The sequence below is a fragment of the Danio rerio genome, chromosome 10 (assembly GCF_052040795.2).
Source record: "Danio rerio strain M-AB ecotype USA chromosome 10, GRCz13ab, whole genome shotgun sequence".
Lineage (NCBI taxonomy): Eukaryota > Metazoa > Chordata > Actinopteri > Cypriniformes > Danionidae > Danio > Danio rerio.
Window position 1 is genome coordinate 28,331,621 of NC_141030.1, and position 21,331 is coordinate 28,352,951.

The following is a 21,331-nucleotide window of genomic DNA, read 5'->3' on the forward strand; positions in this document are numbered from 1 at the left end:
GATCAGTTTAATGCATCTACATGCATCTGAATAAAAGTTTTAATATCTTACAAAAATGTACTTGATCAAATTCATCAACTTTTTGAACTGTAGTGTTTTAAACATGTGCTTTAAGTCTGTTTCCTCCTCAAAGTCTATTACTGCTTTGATCCTGCTTAAGTTAATAGGCTTTCTCGGATTGCATGTAGATAGCAGCTGTTATATCTATTAGTATAGCTAACATTTTTTATATGGCCTCCATATCCACACATAAGAATTTAAAAGCTGATCTATCATTTCCTTTCCTTAATTAAAACAATGCATTTAGATTTGGATTATTATTTTCACTATTGCTCAATAAGATGTCTATAAATCCAAAGCTTGGAAAACATCAGTTGTGTAATCCACATAGAGCTCGGAAGTCCTGCTCACTCCCAACAAACTTTGCACTGGGATGTCAAATGTCCAGGAAACAAAGCGGTGACACAAATAGAATCTGGAATTGAGCTGAAAAGCAGCCAGAATTGAGATGCATCAATCAGAGGACTGATGGTGCATGTTTCTAAAGCGAAGGACTGCATGCGCATACAAATAATTATTGCAGAGAAAATGACCTGCAATTATAGAAGCCCACAATGAAATGAGGAAAAACCTTTTTCACATCTGAAAATGAGAATGTTGAAGTTTACATGCTAAAACTGGATGTTGGATATTCTCAGTATTGTTTGTAGACTAAGAGCCAGCCTTGCTCATTTTTTTTGTGAGTGAAGAGCTGCAATTAAATTTGTCATGTTTGTTTTTGTGTCCCATCTGACAGACTATCCGCTTTAAGTCTTATTTGCTGAGTATGGGTATAGCCAACCCAGTGACCCGGGAGACGCATGGCTCTGGCACACAATATCACATCCAGCTCGCCAAACAGCTGGGAGACATGCTGCAGGCCCCACTGGAGGTAATTAAGCCTGTGTGTTGTTTCTACATAAACAGCTTCTACACTGAAAAAAATATTCATTGGATTTACAAAACATTTTTAGGGGTAAGTGGTTGCAAATAATTTATATGGGCTTAATTTAAACAAACAAATTTAATTTTGTAATGTTTAACTTAATTTGTTTATATCCTGCCCATATAAATTATTTGCAACCAGTACCCTTACATTTTGTTTTTGTAAATCCAATGCATCTTTTTTTGTGATGTGTATTTAGATCAATATACATACAGTGCTCTATGGTTTCATATGCAAAATCACTAAATATGGAAATTATAATGGAATCCAGTCATAAAATTGACTTAACTGTATAAGACATTTCATGAAATTTGACACATTTTGGATGAATAAATAGAATATATTTTTGTATATGTATGCTTAATCATCATTAGTATCTGTGAGCATTTACCCCTAAAGGTATTTTTAAATAAATAAAATGAAAAAAATAAAAATTATAAACGTACTTTAATCTTGTACCCAAGATATATGAAATATGATTGAATCATTTTATTGGCGGAAAAAGAAGTCCAGAAATAATAAAATAAAGAAAGAAAATTACATCTTTTTTAATGTGATTCCCTAATTAATTTCTTGTTTGGAATAAAATAATTTTTTATTTTTTTATTTTAGCTCATTATTTTTTTTATACTTTTATTCAGCAGAATACATAAAATTTATAAGACTTTTTTTTAACTTTCTATTTATCAAATATAAACAATGTTATAGATTAAATGTTTAATAATCAGCTTTACTATCACATGAATAAATTACATATTAATAAATATAATAAATGTAAAATATGACAATATAAATAATGTTTCACAATAGTATGGTTTTATTTATTTGTTAGCTTTTTTCTTTTTCTTTTTTTACATTGCATACATTTACATATTACTGCCCCCAAATTACTGAATATTGTATATTTACACAAAAACCTTTTGTACATAGTATAATAATTTTTGTTTAAATAAGCATTTCATATCAGTTTTTTTAAACGACACCTATGATAAAAAACATCTTTTGGAAGCTGTTTGGACAGAACTTTGTGCAGGTATAGCGTGTTCACAGTCACAGTGGAGTGACAGAAAGACAATAAGATTTTTTTTCAATTTCCTGATATTTAAAAAATAGAATCCAAATGTGTGTGTGCAAACTTTAGTACAGCATTGTGTGTGACTCATTGTTGCAGAAAGGCTTGAATAACTCCACAACAAATATATCAAATAACCACTGGGAAAGTTCTTACTGTAGTACAGGAGATCTGCTTCCTTCTTGTTTGTCACTGCTGTTTTTCAGTAGCTATGTTTCCATCCCCCTATTTTTATGCCCATTTGGCATATTCGCATAAAAAAACGATTGATGGAAACGCCATGATGCGCTTAGATTTTGAAAACTTATGCGCATAACTGAGTAGGATAAACTTTTTATTCTATAAGAATGGATGCGCATAAACTATGATGGAAACACTTTTACTACACAAATTTCAGTTTGCGCATTACAAAAGGTCATGTGATTTTGTGATAAGAGATCATGTCATGATGATGTGTTAATGGACAAACCAGCAGGCTGAGCACACTGTAAACCATCTGAACTGTTGTTTTGGTCATTCTAAAGTGCCTAACCATTTTAAGTATTAGTGTTATTATATTATTAATGACCTCTAGAATCAAGAGTGTCTGTGCTCCATGTCTGACACCTTCAAACGCCACCGCACGTTCATTGCGTGTCAGGATTGCCTTCTGAGGCGCAAGTCATTTATTAGAGGAAGAAAAGATTGACGTAGCTTCTCCTACTGCAGCAAATTCAGTTTTTGCTGTTGTTATTTGGCACCAGTTAATCAGGAAGCGACGATTTATGTTTGCTTTGACTCGTTGAAGCTGCTTTATTCGCACGTCTTTTATGCGATGATCCAGTTTTGCACAAAAATTATTCGCATTTTTAGATGGAAACATAGCTATTGTGAAGGCTACATTCATCAGACCGATCTCTATGGCTCTGACAGGCACGTGAGAAAGGTGAGTGGGGAAAACCCAGCTCATTTGCATTAAAGGCACAGGCAACAAAAACAGCTACAATGTCATAACAGCTCAAATTTTCCAAATCCAGGAAGGTATAATAAATAATCTCATTTGTATTTTGAGCTAAAACTTTACAGACACATTCTGGAGACACAAAATACTTTATCTTAAATCTTGAAAAAGGGGTAAAATAGGAGCACTTAAAAATATATATATATATATTTGGTGAGTTGCATAGCATACATGTTTCTTGACATTTACATCTTACTGCCCCCAAATTATCTCCCAGAAATGGATTGCGGATGGAAGGACATCTTTTGCGTGAAACATATGCTGGATAAGTTGGCGGTTCATTCCGATGTGGCGACCCCAGATTAATAAAGAGACTAAGCCGAAAAGAAAATGAATGAATGAATGTATGCCCCCAAGTTATTAAATAGTGTATATCTGTATACACTAAACATTTAACCATTTATTGTACATATAGTATAATAACTTCAGTTTAAATGAGCATTTCGTATCAGGTTTCAACTCTGGACTGAATGCAGATTCAATTTACTAGATCTTCTATGTTAAGCTGCTTTGACAGTCTATATTGTTAAAGCGCTCAAGAAATAAAGATTAATTGAAATGATAATTTAAAAAATTATTTATTTGTTGACTTGAAATAACATGCAGTCAATTCATCATCATCTCAAAATATTCCTCTTGTTTGTGTTAATTTCTCAATACTGAATGTTTGACTGTACATTTTGTCTTACAGTATCTCATTATATGGATATTGACCTTCCTTCCTCCGCTTCTCTTGTATTATTCTGTGTCTCTCTGTAGGAGCGTGGAGGAATGATGGCCCTGACTGAAGTTTACTGTCTGGTGAACAGAGCCCGAGGGATGGAGGTTAGATGAAACTCCGCACACTCAGCAGCATCAGTGCATCTTATCGTAGAGCCAATTAGATCTGATCCTGATCTCCTTCCCGGTGGCATTAAGAGTGAAGCTGGTGATGGTACAGCCATCTGGAGTGTAGAGAGCAAAACCTCACATCAAATCTCAGCCTGATGGCGTTCCTTTAGCTTGTGTGTAAATGATGTTGTCATTGCATTCTCAAAATTTTACCTTCATTTTGGAAGTATACTGGCTTTATTAGCAAGTAAAATAACTCATCAATTAAATTAAAAGTTTTAAATTAGGGCTGCACATTATATCGTTTCAGCATTGATATTGCACTGCAAAAGTCCCATCACAAGATATGCAAAGTTGTGTCTGAATTATAGTTGACCAGGAGCTACAGAATTGTATTTAATTACTGTATTTGTACAATTTATAATATAAATAGTGTGTGTGTGTGTGTGTGTGTGTGTGTGTGTATATATATACAGCTTAAAGTGACATTTAAAGGCTTAACTAGGTTAATTAGGTGAACAATGCAGGTTAGGGTAATTAGGCAAGTTATTGTAAAACGATGGTTTGTTCTGTAGACTATCGAAAAAAATATATATAGCTTAAAGGGGTTAATAATTTTGTCCCAAAAATGTTTTTATTCTAGCCAAAGTAAAACAAATAAGACTTTTTCCAGAAGAAAAAATATTATCAGACATACTGTGAAAATGTCCTTGCTTTGTTAAAAATCATTTGGGAAATATATATATATATATATAAAAAAAAAATAAAAAAAATAAAAAGGGGGCTAATAATTCTGACTTATATATTAATTCTGAATATATATATTCTTACTTGGAATGTTTAATATTTATATTTCAAAGCAAAAACAAGATTTTTACAAACCCCACTGGCATATAATTGTACTTGTTTTAAGGAAAAACTCTTTAATTTTGACTTTAAAGTTGAATTAAAACTTCCTTTTTTTTTTTTTTTTTTACATATTTGGACTAGAAATGAGACAAAGTAAGAAAAGTCTTTTTGGAATTGTGATAACTCAATTTCTGTACCTGAAAACTGTACCAGATGCACCGCAGCACGGTACACGAGACGCACATATTCATGTGTTATTTAAAATACAACTATTCAGATGGCGCTCTGTGGCATGGCAGAAATATGAACACTGTCCTGAGTCATAGCTGGGCACCATGGACAGCCACTGACTTGCTTTGCCAATATGCGTATCCTGATAGAAACCTATGTTTACAATTCTAAAATGCATGGCACTGCTTGGTGCGGTGCGTTTGCCTAGCAGCACATCTGGTGTGTTCCCCTCCTTTAGACTTCCCAGAAAACAGTCAAATAGTGCTACTCAAAGTATATGAAATAAACTGTAGTATCGCAATATTTATTGCAGAAAAACTAAATATCACGATATGCGTTTTTTTCAACATCGTGCAGCCCTGTTTTAAGTAATAACTGTTTTATAAACCTGTTTATTAAGTTGAGTCATATGCTGAGATCACACTAAAACAAGAAATATCACAAAACCTCAATGAATTTAAAGATTTGATCAGGTGGTAACATGTCATGTGTGGCTCCCAATTATACAAATACAAATTTTATTTATGAATTAGTAATGCTGAAAATTTCACTAATAGAGATGTTTTTTCTTTCTTAATTTAAAATGTTATAATATGTAATATGTCTTATATCCAGTATGCATATTCATGAAGATATACACTGTAAAAATGCTGGCTTCCACACAGTTCATTCATTGTTCCAACGCAAATTGATTGAGTTAACTTAATTGTTTTTTTGTTTTTTTTATTAACCCTTTGGTGCTGTTAGGAAGGCATTGTATTAGTAAGGAAAGCAAGTATTTTACTAAAGTGAAACTTTCGTTTTAGTGTAGTATTGTTTTTATTTAGTATTTTGTGTCTTTATTGAATTTTCTACTCGTGCACTTTAGTTAAAATTAAATTTTAACCACTTTTTTTGACCATAGACTTAAATTACATTTCCAGTGTGTAAGCTGTCTTAAATTTAGAGCACAGATTTTTTGTTGGACTCTTGTACTTTAGTATTTTTTCTCAATTTAAAACAAAAACTAAATGTTTTTTTCTTTTTTTTTTAAGATGATGCTTGGCAGATTATTGCTCAAGTAGAAAAATTTTGTTGTTTTTTTTCTTAATGTGAAATAATATTGTGTAGAAGTTAAAATTTTGAATAAAAAAAATCAGACATAAATCTAAACACATTTGTTTTTAATATCACTAAAAATAACTTTTTTTTTTCCATTGCCTTGTTCATTTTTGACTAGATACAGAAGCCAAAAATAGCCACACAACACTAGAAACTTAATAAATAATGGTAAGAAAAACTTTCCAAATGGATCCTTTCATGACGTATAATCTGTCTCTCAAATGTCTCCTCAGCTTCTCTCTCCAGAGGACCTGGTCAATGCCTGCAAGATATTTGAGTCACTGAAGCTTCCCTTACGGTATGGCTATGAGCAGGGTTTGAAATGAACACCCGCCAACCTGCCAAATGCAGGCAAAAAATAGACTGGTGGATATTGCGAATTAACACACTAGCCAATTTGGCGTGTTTAACTTTGCATATAATCTCTGTATGAGCTCAAAGGCAGTCTCAAACATTTGCAAATCAAAACATAAAATGGGTTGCACAATGTGTTTTATCCCAATACATGTTTAAAATCAAACATAATATAGCATAAAAGTACGTCTCTAAAAAAGTATGTATTTCTCTATCACTTTTCTGCAGTTTTTTGTTTTGTTTTTGAAACTCCTATTTAAGCTTTTTGACTTTGATTTAAACTTATAAATTATTTTTAAATGCACTTTTCTTAGTATGATGTTCAGATTGATTGTTTTTGGACTTTTATTATACTTATAGCTTTTATTTTACAAGAAAAAGAAGCATGTTGAAATTAAAAATCTCTTTTCTTAGAGCGTCCTGGACAGGATAACAGGACACAGATCCCATAATATCATCATTCATCTATCAATACACGCATAAAATGACAACTTGTCAGAACATCTACAGACCAGTATTTTACATTCAGAATTATTTTTAAAGAACAATTAATTCATTCATTCAAAATAAAATTATGAGAAATCACAAGAGAATTGTTTATCTGTTAACAATAATGCACTGTAGTGTGTGTGTATATATATATATATATATATATATATATATATATATATATATATATATATATATATATATATATATATATATATATATATATATAAACATGATACAGTAATTTTGAATCAGATTTAAAAAATAAATACTTAAATCCAAGCAGTGACTTTAGTAATTTGGAAATTTGTAATATTTTTGTTTTGGCTAATGAAGTTCTGAACAGCTAATAACTTAGAAAATTTGCAGCCAAATTGACCTTATTTAACTGAAAAAGTACATTTCAACCCCCTATTTTTGAGCATAGTTGTATGTGCATGTTTTGAGTGAACAAAACTGTGCAAGTCAGGCCGGTCAGCATGGAATCGGTCAGCCACTTCCTGGCAGGCTTCCTGTTTTGACGACCCATGTCCGCCCTCAGTCTGTTGGCTGCATTTTCCACCTTTCAAAAGAAAACAACCATTCGACTCAAACCACAATTAAGTTGCATGCTATTAGATTACGAAGCAGTAAAGTCTTGTTGGGTTCTTATGTAACCAGTAACATAAAAATTCTTCTTTCCTTGTCAGTTTGCGAGTGTTTGACAGCGGGGTGATGGTGGTTCAGCTTCAGTCCCACAGCGAAGAGGAAATGATCGCCTCGGCTCTAGATAACGTGAGTTTCGTGCCATCATATTCTCCCATCTGTGAAATCACTTACTGTATGTGGCCATTCAAACATCATGCACCAACTTCCTGTCATGTTTAATAACCGGTTAGTAGAGTGGAAATTGGATCAAATCTGTAACCACAAGCTTGTATAGCCAATTTATTCCTCTCTGTTTAATAGTTGTGGTCAGGAGAGTGAGAGAAGGTTCCAGTTTTATTTTTTGCTTGAGATTGCATGAAATGAACCACCTTCAAAGTGTTTTTGAACAAGACGTGGCTAGCAGATGTGACTGGCGCTGATGTTATAGGTCAAAGAGCTGGAATGAGAGGCGTGTCAGATTAGAAATTTCCATCCCTGACCCTGAAGAGTACAAGACACATGTGGTAAAAAAACATCCAAGCAAGCATCTCTGAGGACCATTTAAGATGAAATGCCAATTACTGCTGTACTCAAAGTGATTCAGTTATTAGATTTGATGTATAGGTGAATCTCACGAGGCCCGTCAGGATAATATCTGGGTTATGTTTCCCTGTAAAGTAAGTACAGGGAGAATAATAAAGTAAGAATAATAAATTAGATTTTTCTATTAATAAAATCAAACAAAAATATGAAGATATATTAAATAATTGTGTGTTTATTTTTTACTAAAGGCATATAAAAAGAATAATCATTTGTAACAAAAAAATCTATATTTTTCCTCTTAAAAATGAAATGCTTATAAGCTAAAGATAATTTTACACTTCAGATTACTGAACTGTTAATAAATTGTATAGTCATTGTTTTTAATAACTGCTCTGCATTGGATTAAATCAACCAACTTCTGGCACCTAGAAACAGGTATTTGAGCACAGATTTTGCTTCAGAAGCTACATTTTTAAACTCACCTTTTGGCACCTAAAAACAGGTATTTCAACCCAGATTTTGCGTTAGAAGCTGCATTTTTAAATTAACCTTCTGGCACATAGAAACATGTATTTCTACCTAGATTTTGCTTTAGAAACTGCATTGTTTTAATGCCACCCCACAAGTTTTCAATTAGGTTGAGATCAGGGGGTTAAGCTGGCCACTCCATTACTTAAGTCCTTTTTGCCTGAAACCATCGTGTTTTGAGATTGTTGTTTTGTTGAAACACCTTTTTCTGGGCCATTTCCTCTTCAGCATAATCTCTTCAAGTATTATGATGAGTTCAAACCTTTTCATGGTAAACGATGAATAAGAAACATCCCCATACCATGTTTATTCACAGACTTCACACTGAACCGAAGCTTGAATAGGTACCTGAGGATCATCGGATGTAATGTCGATGAGCACTAGATCAAAAGAGAATATGTGCTCAAGTGCTTCAAGTGTTCTTTTGCAATTTTAGCTGATTTTGCATATGCTGTATCTTTCGAAAAGTGGTGCTTTTTAGCCTCTGACAGCTGAGCTTCAATCTAAAGTCTTCTGACTTGATAATTGTTTGGATTTTTGCCATTCAGACTATTCTTCGATTGAAAAAAAAATTTAATTGCAATTTGTGACGCCTCAATAAAGAAACTAGTGCTGAGTAATTAATCGAAGACTATTTTCATGTGCGTTTCCTATGTACATTTGGTTCTTGTAAACATCCAGCATGTGCTTTCAGATTGAGCAGCATTTACTACACAGAGTCATATTGAACTGACAAGCTCAAAAATTGAGATAGATTTAATCAAATGATAATGACATAAAGATAAGTGTTCTGCTGTTTCCTATGGTTCTCGGTGAACTAGCCATTATAAATGCTGCTACAGTACATGTGAAAAATATGAGGGATGTCCAGATCGATCACGTGATTGGAAATTGGGCCTGATCACGTGGTTTAAGACTCGGGTCTTATATATATATTTTTTTATATAAAATATATATAAAACGCTCAGTTGCCGTTTCTGTGTGGAGTTTGCATGTTCTCCCTGCCTTTGCGTGGGTTTCCTCCGGGTGCTCCGGTTTCCCCCACAGTCCAAAGACATGCGGTACAGGTGAATTGGGTAGGCTAAATTGTCCGTGGTGTATGAGTGTGTGTGTGTGGATATTTCCCAGAGATGGGTTGCAGTTGGAAGGGCATCCGCTGCGTAAAAACTTTCTGTATAAGTTGGCGGTTCATTCCGCTGTGGTGACCCCGGATTAATAAAGTGACTAAGCCGACAAGAAAATGAATGAATGAATGAACAAATTATTTTGTTAAACTATCCGCTTGTTAAGTTGTGACATGAAATACTGTTTCTGTTCTGTTTCATATAAAGTAATGGTGTAAACAACAGTCTCTGGACTTGCTGCATCACAGACACCAATATTATATCACCAATATCACTTTCTGGTCATTGAATATTAGGCATGGATATATATATATATGCTTAGCCATATCGCACTGCTACGAGTGTGATATTGCGTTTATACAACAGTTTGACGGCATAATTGTGTATATAAAAACTAATTTAAACATGGAGAGCCTCAAAAACCCTTTTGTATGAGGAACTACTTTCTTCCGAATTCAAATCATAAGCTGACAGTTAAACAGTTAAGCGTGCATCTTTTAAACTTTAGAGCTTTAGTGTCTGCTTTTTGCTGGCTGTATGTGTGCGGAGTAATACAAAAAGGGTAAAGAGGCTGTAGGAGTTCTGATATTGCAGAATATTGCACGGCTATCAGCCAATCAGATTTGAGAACCAGACAGAACTGTTTTAATTTCATTTGGGAAACATTTAAAAAAGAAAAAACATCAAAGGGGGGCTAATAATTCTGACTTTAACTGTATATTGTGATTGTGATTTTCGAAAGTATTACATCGCCTTGTAAACATTTATAATTACCATTTGTTTAGCCTCCCTGTAAATTTTGATAGAGTGCTTGGACCTGGAAGCCGCTTTGCGTGAAGTCACACTTAACAAGTGGATACATTGCAACTCTTCTGAACACACCCCTTTCAAGTCATTGGCCAATTGCTTGGTTTATGGCATTTTTTAATCCACATGAATTTAATGTGGATTAATTTGTCCAATTTTAATTAAATTTGTCTTCTGAAGATACATAATTGCATTATATAATGAACAGATTTAATTAAGGCTTTTATGCACATGTAAACTGGATTATTGATAAAAAATATTATTGTTTGTGTTTCAAAGATAAACTTATTTTCATACTATCATGGAAAGACATGAGGGTAAAAAAATAAGAACATAATTCTGAGGGTAAACTTCAGAGTTTTTTGTTTTATTGTTGTGTGATGAAGAGCCTGTGTTAACTCACTGTGGCATACAGTAAAATAAACATAGTAATGTATATTTTTAGCTTTTGCCATACTCCAGAAATGGCGGTAGTATTGCTGGGCATATATCTGGTTTAATTGAGGTTTCCTTCTCTTTTTTTCCCTCTCCCAGGTGTCTGATAAAGGCTCACTCACAGCAGAAGAGTTTGCCAAGCTGCTGGGACTGTCAGTTCTCCTCGCTAAAGAAAGGTGCTGGAGACATCCTTTGCCTTATTTCATCAATAATTCATCCCTCAAGTCTCTCCTCACTATTTTGATGTATCGCTCTCTCTCTTTCACAGGTTGTTATTAGCCGAAAAAATGGGTCACTTGTGCCGAGACGATTCAGTAGAAGGCCTGCGTTTTTATCCCAACCTGTTCTGACGAATGAGGCTGATATGTTATCGAACCCAGCTGCCCCTCAGCTCCTGCTGGCCCCGAATCCTTCTGTGAACTAGATTAGATCTCACTCTGGACACAAGTGGGCACCTATTTTCCACTGTTTGTCAATAGGGTCTTTCATTGAATGATGGTTAAGGTACTTTTGTGTATTACTGCATCTGTTTGTTTGCTGTGCCCTGTGTGTAACCGATTTAATCTATTCTACGGCCTTTAATGGAAAAGGAGTGACAGAAGTGACCATGCAGAGGATGCAGTCGATATTGTGTGTGACTGCAGTTTGCTCAGTACTATTAGATTGTCTATTAAAATATGTCGTTATGCATTGCATATAGATCAGAATTGAGATATAAACATAGGAAAGAAGGCAAGAGGCCTTTAAATGGCAAAAATAATCAGAAAATTCATTAGAACATCAGCTAATTGTTTGGCAGTCAGTGAGAGCAATCTGTTTTGCAGTTGTTCAAAGTCTTCCATGCTTTTTTTGAACAGTTGTGTAAAAAAATATATACATATATATTTCTCTTTTTTTAACACTTTTTGACTTTGGGTTTTCTTTCATGTGTTCAGTTATTTTTATTTCTGCTGAATTACATCACTTGCATTTGTGTTTTTAATATCAGAAGTTTCACCAAAGCTTTTTGGCAGTAATTGTTCTGACCGAAGATTAATGTTCTGTTTTTCTAAAGTTTATTTCATGGAAACATGTGATCGCGAAATGACAACTGAGATTACAATGAGAGCACTGTTCCTAAATATAGTTTAATATCTTAATTATCTTCAAAGATTGCTTGAAATGTCAAGCTCGTTTTGAGACAGACCTTGCTTTTGTGGGGAGATTTATGGAGGAGAGGTTTTTTGTTTTTTGATGATGATTTACTTTTTCTTCTGACATTTATGTTTAGATACACGAACTACAGCTAATCTGCTGGATTAATGAAGAACCAGCCGGCATTTCACTGCGGTCACTGAGAAACTTGTGGTTTGATTTACACTTTAAATAGACGCATATAATGCAGTTTTTCGTAATTTATCGGCTAGACGTAAATACTAAATAGATTTTTGTGGGGACCAGACCGCGTCCTAACTTGATTTCCTAATAACTGCCATAAGAGGAAGCGAGGGAGTGCGCGTTCACGGAGAATGGGGTCGCGCGCCTCAAAGGAGCGCGTCTCAAGAGCGGAGGCGCTCCGTGACGTTCATTCATTTACCACTCAAAAACAAAACTCACGGTAACATGATGCCTTTCAGTCCGTTCAGGATACAAGAACATACGGTGTGCATCCGACTTAATGTCAAATGTAAGTAAAATACTTCTGCTTTTGTAGGTCACTCTTAATTTGCGCGTTTAAATGTTTGCTATTCACTGGTTTTCTTTAACCTTGCTGACCTCGTTGTTCGTTATTTTGATATTCTTATTAGAGGTATTTTAGCGATAACCAGAAATGTCGTTTTAGGTATTATTATTGTCTTTTTCAAATTCATATACATATGCCCACGCAACAATAGTCTGTTTGCTATTTATTACAGGCTATACGTTTAAATAGATTTTTGTAATAAATTATAATACATAAATGATATAATAGAACATGTATATTAGATCATATAACTCGTGAATTATATTTTATTATAAAAATATAATAAAGCATTAAGTTTTGTTCAAATATAATCTAGCAAGTTTCAGCTATTAAAAACAGACTTCTTGCTCTGTACCTTTTGAGTTAGTTTAGAGAATAACGTGCATTTTAGTACTTATTATATTGTGAGAAATAACTCCATAATTAATTTAATTACTTGACTCAGCACTGATAACAATCTCTTTAAGTCTTAATGCATAGACAATAAAAAATGTAATTCTTAAACTTAAGTCAACATGACCTTTTAGCTTTATTTTAAAAAATAAGACTTAAGAAATGTTAAATATCAATATTTGTATATTTCATATGCGTACATCCCATGTATATTCATGTCAAATATTAAATGTTTCAACATAATTATGATCTTTTATAAACACAATGTCATTAATTTCTTAAGTTCATTTTTTCTAAAGCATGTGCAACTACCATAATAAATGTTAATTTATGTTAAAAATTAATTATAATATAAAGCAAGTATATATATATAAAAAAACTATAAATAGCTTACAAAGTAATCTTTTAGTTTTTCAGCATAAAATTACAATCAATTAATTTCACTAACCAGCTACTTTGTAACAAATGATACCCAACACAAAGTGCATGTATGTACTGAAAAAAAATATATAATAAAGTGTAATTCATATGTGATATATGCAACATTTATATGTTTTTATGTGCATTTTTTAATTATACTGTATTATAAAATATTAGAAAACATGTTGTGTCCAAACATAATAATAACTATTAAAAACAAATGTCAAGCATTTTAGTACTTTTTTTACTTTTTGGTGTGAGAAATAACTCAATAGGTAATTTAATTACTTGACTCAGTACTGATTAAAAATATAATACAAGTGTAAATATAATATAATATATCCCAGTAAGCCTTAATGCATAGACAATAGAAATTAAACTCTTAATGCTTTAAACTGGAGTCAACATGATCGTTTGGAGTATTTTAAAGAACAACACTTAATAAATGTTAATTAATATTTCTATACTTTATACATATGCATACATAGCATGCATATTCATGTAAAATATTAAACGTTTCAACCTAATGTCCATCTTTTATTCAAAATGTCAATAATTTCCTAAGTTCTTTTTTTTAACCATGTGCAACTGGCATGATAAATGTTATTGTTAAAGAATTATAAGGCAAGTAAAGTATAAATAACTACAATTAAATTGTTTACAGAGCAAAGTATTCAGCAGAATTTTACAACTATTTAATTACAGTAACTACTTACTTAGTAACAAATGACACCCAACACTAAGTGCAAGTATGAACTGGATAGACTATGCACCAAGTGTTAAAATGTGAGATTATCAAGAAGATATTCAAATGCATTTTTCCAGCTTGTTGATAGTCCAATGAAAGAGTCAGGTGATTGCCTCAACAAATAAGTGCTATAGAAAATGAATGCATTCAATGTATCTCTTGTTCCCGATTGAACTGCTTCTCTTTCAGGACAGGGAAAATAATAGTGGATTGGGGTGATGCGGACAAAGAAAGATAAGAGGCCGCACAAGTCGGAATGACACAGGGTTTCCCTACAGCGACCTCATTTGTGCTGCTCTTCCTGATGGGATTTGGTAAGAATGCATGCTTGCTTTTAAAGAACATATTGTTCTGAAACTCAGTCAAGTCTGACCATTTGTATGGCAACTAAGCTTTAAAAACAGAAAAAAACTCTTCTAATGAAATGGCTCAACCAAATAACTAACTGTGACTAGCGAGTAAAGAAACTTTCTGCAAAGCAACAGGTGTAATAAAACCATTACGTTTTCATTACATCCTTAGGGATCAGTACAAAGGCCCAAATGTTCAGTTATGTCATCCAACTTTGTTAAAATCCGCGTCAGTGATTGACAGTTTCAAGTGCACCGTGGTAAATTGGGAGAGGAAAATGGAGGGAGGGGGAAGGGTGGGTCACTGAAGTTTCCTGCACTCTCTTCCCCTGGATGCATTTGTTTTTTCTGCAGGAAGTGACCCACGCTTGTAAATCACAATGTCTCAAGTTCTCATACTACAGTAATAGACACAGTAGTTGAACTTCTTGTATTAGGCTTCAGAAGTTCTTTAAAGTCAGTCTAGCTCAAAATGCACAACCAGAAAATCTGTGGTAATGTCAGAGATAAACCAAGGTATAGTGCAGCTTTTAAATATGACCAAATTATTTGACATATTGTCATGATACAGCATGTGGTGTTCTTGGAATGGTGAGTGTTTTAAAGATTAGTTCTTTTTTCTTTTTCTAATCACAGTCACAGTCAATAAAAGTAACAATAACAGCAAAAAGGGGAAACAAATAGTTGTATTTAACTTTTTTTGTGATTCTGCTTAATTTTTGCTTTAAATTTAAGATTACATTTGCATTTCAAAAAAAAAACATTTTGTGTCTGACCACCATGGAGGCTTAAGAATGTGCGGTTTAGACTTCATTCATTCATTCATTTTCTTGTTGGCTTAGTCCCTTTATTAATCCAGGGTCGCCACAGCGGAATGAACTGCCAACTTATCTAGCAAGTTTTTACGCAGGGGATGCCCTTCCAGCCGCAACCCATCTCTGGGAAACATCCACACACACACTTATACACTAAGGACAATTTAGCCTACCCAATTCACCTGTACCACATGTCTTGTTGGACTGTGGACTGTGGGGGAAACCGGAGCACCCGGAGGAAACCCACGCGAAGGCAGGGAGAACATACAAACTCCACACAGAAACGGCAACTAAGCTGAGGTTCGAACCAGCGACCCAGCGTCCTTCTTGCTGTGAGGCGACAGCACTACCTACCGTGCCACTGCCTCACCCCGCGGCTTAGACTTATATTAGTAAATTACCATCTAAAATCTACAGATTATCAACCAAGTACACTGAAAAAAAGGATTCAAAGTTGATTCTTTGAATTGACTTTTTTTAAGTGGTTGTAAACTAATTATTTAAAGTAAATTTAAACAAACAATTTAAGTTGAAAGTTACTAAAGTTAATTTGTTTAAATTCAACCCATATAAATTTAGCAGGAGCGACGAGGTGGGGCAATAGGTAGTGCTTTTGCCTCTCAGCCAGAAGGTCGCTGGTTCGAGTCTGCGCTGGGTCAGTTGGCGTTTCTGTGTGGAGTTTGCATGATTTCCGCGTGTTGGTGTGGGATTTCTCCAGGTGCTCTGTTTTCCTCCACAGTCCAAAGACATGCAGTACAGGTGAATTGGGTAGGCTAAATTGTCCATAGTGTACGAGTGAATGGATGTTTTCCAGAGATGGGTTGCAGCTGGAAGAACATCCGCTGCATAAAACATATGCTGAATAAGTTGGTGGTTTGTTCTGTTGTGGCGACCCCAAATTAATAAAGGGACTAAGCTAAAAAAGAATATGAATGAACAAATGAATAAATTTTGCAGAAGGTGAGACGGTGACTCAGTGGTTAGCACTCACAGCAAGAAGGTCACTGGTTCGAGCTCTGGCTGAGTCAGTTGGCATTCCTATGTGGAGTTTGCTTGTTCTCCCTGTGATCATATGGGTTTCCTCCAGGTGCTCTGATTTCCCCCACAGTCCAGACAAGCGCTATAGGTGAATCAAATAAACTTAATTGACCATAGTGTGAATGAGTGTGTATGGGTGTTTCCCAGTCCTGGGTTGCAGCTGGAAGGGCATTCGCTGCGTAAAAACATGCTGGATAAGCTAGAGGTTCATTCCGCTGTGGCGACCCCTGATAAATAAAGGGACTTGGCTAAAGGAAATGAATGAATTTTGCAGAAATATTTTTTTTTTTCCATTTAGCCACAGGGTAAATTTGTGCTTAAGGTATTAGATTTGACCTCAGACAAAGTATGGTCTTGATTCTGAACATGATTTTATATAATCCTGCCAAGAGTATGGTTATGATCTACAGAACTAAAGACGAAAGTATATATTTTCCAGTTTTAGGCTGTCCAATGAAAGTCGTACTGTGTTTGTAAAAGTAAAATATCTTGGTCATTTTATTACTGAGCACTTGACTGATGATGAGGATATTGAAAGGCAAGGTCGTATGTTGTATGTACAGGCAAACATACTTCTAAGCAAATGTAGCTTCTGCACAGGTAAGGTGAAATAACGTTGTTCATAGCATACTGTACTACACTTTACACTGCTCACCTGTGGCCTAACTACAGTAGAGGTCAGTAGTACACGGTCAATCAGAGCTGAGGAGATATTGGTATTGATGTATTTAGTAAATGGTTTTGTTTTTATATGTAATAACCTTATGAGTCCATTGAACTTACTGCATATTGTTAAACTGACTTAAAACAATTTGTGTAACTTATTAAGTTAAAACATGATTAGCTTAGTTTAATAAGTTGTAATGAACTAAAAACATATGTTGTCATTGAATATATGTTTTTACTTTATTTATTTTTTAAATTGGACTTTTGGAGTCTGTAATAAGGTGTGTTTGATTGCTTGAATGAATGATTGCAGTTTTGTATTGGGCAAGGCTGACCCTTCAATCATGAAAAATCCACAGTAGGCAGTAGATGTTTCACTTTTAGTCCATTTAATAGAACATAGTAACCTGACAATGCAAGCTATTCATTGTTTTTTTTGCTTCTCAAGATTTTTATTGGTTTTACTTTGTGTTTTCTTTCCCATAGCAATGGCTGGTATCCAGCTATGGCCATCGATGCACATTGCCTTGAGCAATGCCAGTGTGTTTGTGGATTACAGCACTGAAAACAACCTCACTGACCACCGACTGACAGTGGAATTGATTGACGTGGACAGGAATGTTACAGTACTTACCAGGATGCTTCCTTTCAACCAATCAGAAGGGTCAATGGAGTTTAACTGCTCCTGTTTTCTGTATGCTGGTAGTTTCAGATTCAGACTGGAGCAGAAGCACGTCCTTGGCGTGTCTAACAGGAGTGCCATCTGGTGGTGGAGTCCGGTTCTACATGTGCACTGGCCCACCTTTCATTTAGTCGTGGATAGGGGCAGCAACAACCAGAGCTCCACTGACTTTAGGATTGGTGTGTACACTAATGACCATTTCCATCCATGTTTAAGCAGCAAAGCTTCAACTCTGTACCTTGATGTGAGCTACCTTGAACAAGTCCAGGTAAAAAGAACCACCTTTGAGAAGGTGCAGAATCGGATAAGACATAATATTAAAGTAGCCAGGTCTCAACATCTGGAAATGCCATGTGCATCCCCTCTGACAGAGCGTGGCTTCATCCAGATTTCCATAAAGTCCCCTCATACCCAACAAGACATTAAATCATCTGGTCCCCTTTACCTGTCCAGCATCTTTTCCTACAAGCTTGTCGTGGATAACAGTTACAAAAGAGGTTGTGAAGGAGCAGTTTCTGTCCGTCGAATTGCTCCTCCCTGTACAGTTGCAAATGGAAAGATTCTGCTTTACAAGGAACAAAGTAAAGACTCATCTTCTCCCTCTCACCTGGCATTCAACTTCCTCACACAAGGGGAGAATGAGACTGAATTTAACTGCTCCATCTTTGATGCTGGCAAGAATAAGTACTGCTTCAATTTCACTCTGGTCTACAGTCAGGCTGCCAGTTTAGCGCACACCTGTGTGATTGTGCAAAGACATACAAGTGAGTCTGCTTTAATCTGTGGTGAATTTATTTGTACAGCACTATGGTAAACTGCAGTTGTGTTTGTTATAGTGAGTACTTAACATTAACTAAAAATGAAATTAAACATGACCAAATCGAGGCCAATTTATTCTAGAATTAGCATCACTGATCCATTTCTTAATAATTTGTCTAATTAGTGATGCATGATAGTGACACCTATCACTGATTTGAATCCCTAAACCAAGGTGTCCAATCCCACTCTTTGTGGCTCAATTTCCAGTTAAGCCTACCTACAATCTTAATTAAACATACCTGAAAGAGTTCATTAAGGTCTTAAGGATCACTAGAAATGACTTGGTTGGTGTGTTGAAGCTACATTCCGCTGGAAGGTAGAGGGAAGTTGGACACCCTAGAGTCCTGGAGGGCCGGTGTTTTGCAAAGTTTGGTTCCAACCCAAGACACTCCTGGGCTAGCTAATCAAGCTCTTACTAAGCTTTATAGAAACATCCTTGCAGGTGTGTTGAGGCAAGTTGGAGCTAAAATCTGCAGGACACCAGTCCTACAGGACCAAGGTTGGACACCTCTGCCCCACACCTTAAAAACCAGACCTCAATCCAAAGCATTGCATTTACAGTGTCCATTTTCATCTTATTTATTTTGTTTTTAATATTTGCTCATTTGTTTGTTATGATACCATATTATTTCTTTGAAGAAATGTGGGGACCGTGGCAGGCATGGAGTGGTTGTAGTGTGACTTGTGGGGAAGGTGTGCGAGAGCGTGTCCGTGAATGTCTGCTGCCCTCTAGTGGTGGGATACAATGCACTGGCATGGTTAGGGAGCAGTCACACTGTTCACTAGAAGACTGCACTGGTAATCATTTTACTTATTCTATTTTTTATATATTAATTAAAAACAAGTCATTTCAGAATAAACTCCATTCTGTCTTTTCTTTATTTAGAGGAGATTCCCCCTCCACCAGTCAGCCCTCCACCAGCTATGAGCACACCTCTAACTAGTAATCTAGTGGTAGTGTCTGGGATCGCTCTTTGCCTGGCTGTGATCCTGGCCACCATTTTTGTTACAGTGTGGCGAAAACTGTGTCGTGCCCCAAAATGCAGCTCTATGCGCCGTGGATCTCTACACTCTCCTAGCGGCCGAAAGAACTCTGATCAAGCATCTATCTGTGGTCACAGCATGCAGAGGCCCAGTTTCTCAGAAAGTCTCCAGGCAGCTCCCCTACAGAAGGGATTTACCTTACCTGCTAAGCAGGGACCATCAAACCGAGGTGTATTGGCTCATCAACAGAGCATGTCCCTTCCTCTTCCCCATCCACAAGACCCAGAGAGGATGTCTCCTTCTGGCCAAAAGATCATTCCACCCCTTTTTGGCTACCGCTTAGCTCAACAGCAGCTCAAGGAAATGAAGAAGAAAGGCTTAAAAGAGACTACTCAAGTCTACCATGTGTCCCAAAGTCCAGTGGATGACACCATGCTAGAAGCAACGGCTTCAGCTGGTCTAACTCCTGTGCCCCAAGAATTTGACAGTCCAGAGGAGTCAAGCAGTAGCCACTTCCGCATAAGGTCTCCCTTTCCAGAACCCACATGGCATTCCAAAAACAGTACCTTGTCAGATAGACAAAAGATAGACATTTTACATAATCCTTCGAAGTCTGCATTTAGTGCCAGCTCATGTCGTCTTGAGCGCACTGCAGACTGGGTTGAGATGGTAGAGCGCAGCAGAGTACCATATTCCAAGAATACCAATTTCAGGAGGACTTCAAGCTTCAATGAGACCAACCAGCAGCCATTTCTCCCATCTCGGCCACACAGAGAAAGAAGCATGACCCAGGTGACCCCTCGGCAACTGCCTGAGGGCAGCTGTAGAAGCAGACCCTGGGAACATACGCTTCCTGAACTTGAGGTCTGGTCTTGTTCCAGTCCTAGGATGACTGAAAGCTCAGTGGACAACAGGAGAAGACCATGGGTTGACACACCCCCATCACAGTCAAATTCAAAAGATTCAGCTCCAGCGACACCAACAAAAGAGCCCTTGGTGGATCGTCATCACGGGGCCCGGAGCCCATCTTCTGCACTGGACCGTGCTGAAAGAGCAGAGCAGAACTGGAGCAGAAGAGGCCCCTCACCCATCCAGAGGAACATACTAGCAAGGAAGCTACGAGAGGCGAATTCTTCTACCGGCCAAAGGCAACGCAGTTCCACATTTTCTACCTCAGAGCAGCGTAGGGGACGCTGTCGCAGCCTTCCTCTCTCTGCAGACTACAGCAACTCTCCATATAGTCTCACAGAGTCAGAACAACGCATGATGGACATTTCTGGATACTTGGGTGAAGATGATGGCGTAGAGGTTCTGACTATTCATAAGCTTACCTGACAAATCCTGTGTTTCTACTAGTTTCCAACACTTTGACTTTAAAATGAAAGTCTTAATGGAATGAAGCATTAGTTTTTGATTACAGAAAGGTGTTTCTATCAGATTTGGAAGATTTTGTATCATTATGTTTTCATGACTTCAAATGAACGATTCATTGTATTTCTATTTATGAAGGCTTGATTTGATTTAAAAAGCCAATTTGATCTCATGCAAACCACCATCATGAACATTATATAGTATATTTTGGACACATTTTGATTTGATTGTACACTGGAAAATGTGAATTCTCAGGTTCTTTTCCATAACAAACCAAAATATACATATATATACAAAGTTTTTTTTCCTGAATGATTATTTTATACTACTAAACAGTGATACACAA

The 21,331-nt window shown here is 35.8% G+C and overlaps 2 protein-coding genes across 6 annotated transcripts in view; both read left to right on the forward strand.

The window, feature by feature from the left end:
* vps36 (vacuolar protein sorting 36 homolog) overlaps positions 1-11,873 on the forward strand; it is a 35,881-nt gene extending 24,008 nt beyond the window's left edge. For all 4 annotated transcript variants that reach the window (XM_087268875.1, XM_087268873.1, XM_087268872.1 and 1 more), the window contains 6 exon segments: positions 797-931; positions 3,817-3,882; positions 6,303-6,367; positions 7,602-7,686; positions 11,076-11,152; positions 11,245-11,873. In XM_087268875.1, the coding sequence (XP_087125001.1) occupies positions 797-931; positions 3,817-3,882; positions 6,303-6,367; positions 7,602-7,686; positions 11,076-11,152; positions 11,245-11,326 (510 nt within the window). In that variant the 3' untranslated portion in view covers positions 11,327-11,873.
* Positions 11,874-12,583: 710 nt separating this feature from the next.
* On the forward strand, positions 12,584-21,282 carry thsd1 (thrombospondin, type I, domain containing 1). 2 transcript variants are annotated; one of them, XM_087270609.1, is made up of 5 exons: positions 12,584-12,642; positions 14,450-14,574; positions 17,616-18,877; positions 18,981-19,428; positions 19,517-21,282. In XM_087270609.1, the coding sequence occupies exons 4-5, from the start codon at positions 19,245-19,247 to the stop codon at positions 20,947-20,949; spliced, it is 1,617 nt and encodes a 538-aa protein (XP_087126735.1). In that variant the 5' UTR covers positions 12,584-12,642; positions 14,450-14,574; positions 17,616-18,877; positions 18,981-19,244; the 3' UTR covers positions 20,950-21,282. The 2 variants fall into 2 exon arrangements, with proteins under 2 accessions (XP_087126735.1, XP_087126734.1); XM_087270608.1 differs by having other exon boundaries at positions 17,616-18,575; positions 19,270-19,428.
* Positions 21,283-21,331: the final 49 nt, after the last annotated feature.

Excerpts from the sequence above, each read along its gene's own strand:
- thsd1 (XM_087270608.1), top strand. The coding sequence starts at position 14,517 with ATGACACAGGGTTTCCCTACAGCGACCTCATTTGTGCTGCTCTTCCTG. Across the intron at positions 18,576-19,269 it reads GATTGTGCAAAGACATACAA|AAATGTGGGGACCGTGGCAG; the intron begins GTGAGTCTGCTT and ends ATTTCTTTGAAG. Across the intron at positions 19,429-19,516 it reads TTCACTAGAAGACTGCACTG|AGGAGATTCCCCCTCCACCA; the intron begins GTAATCATTTTA and ends TTCTTTATTTAG.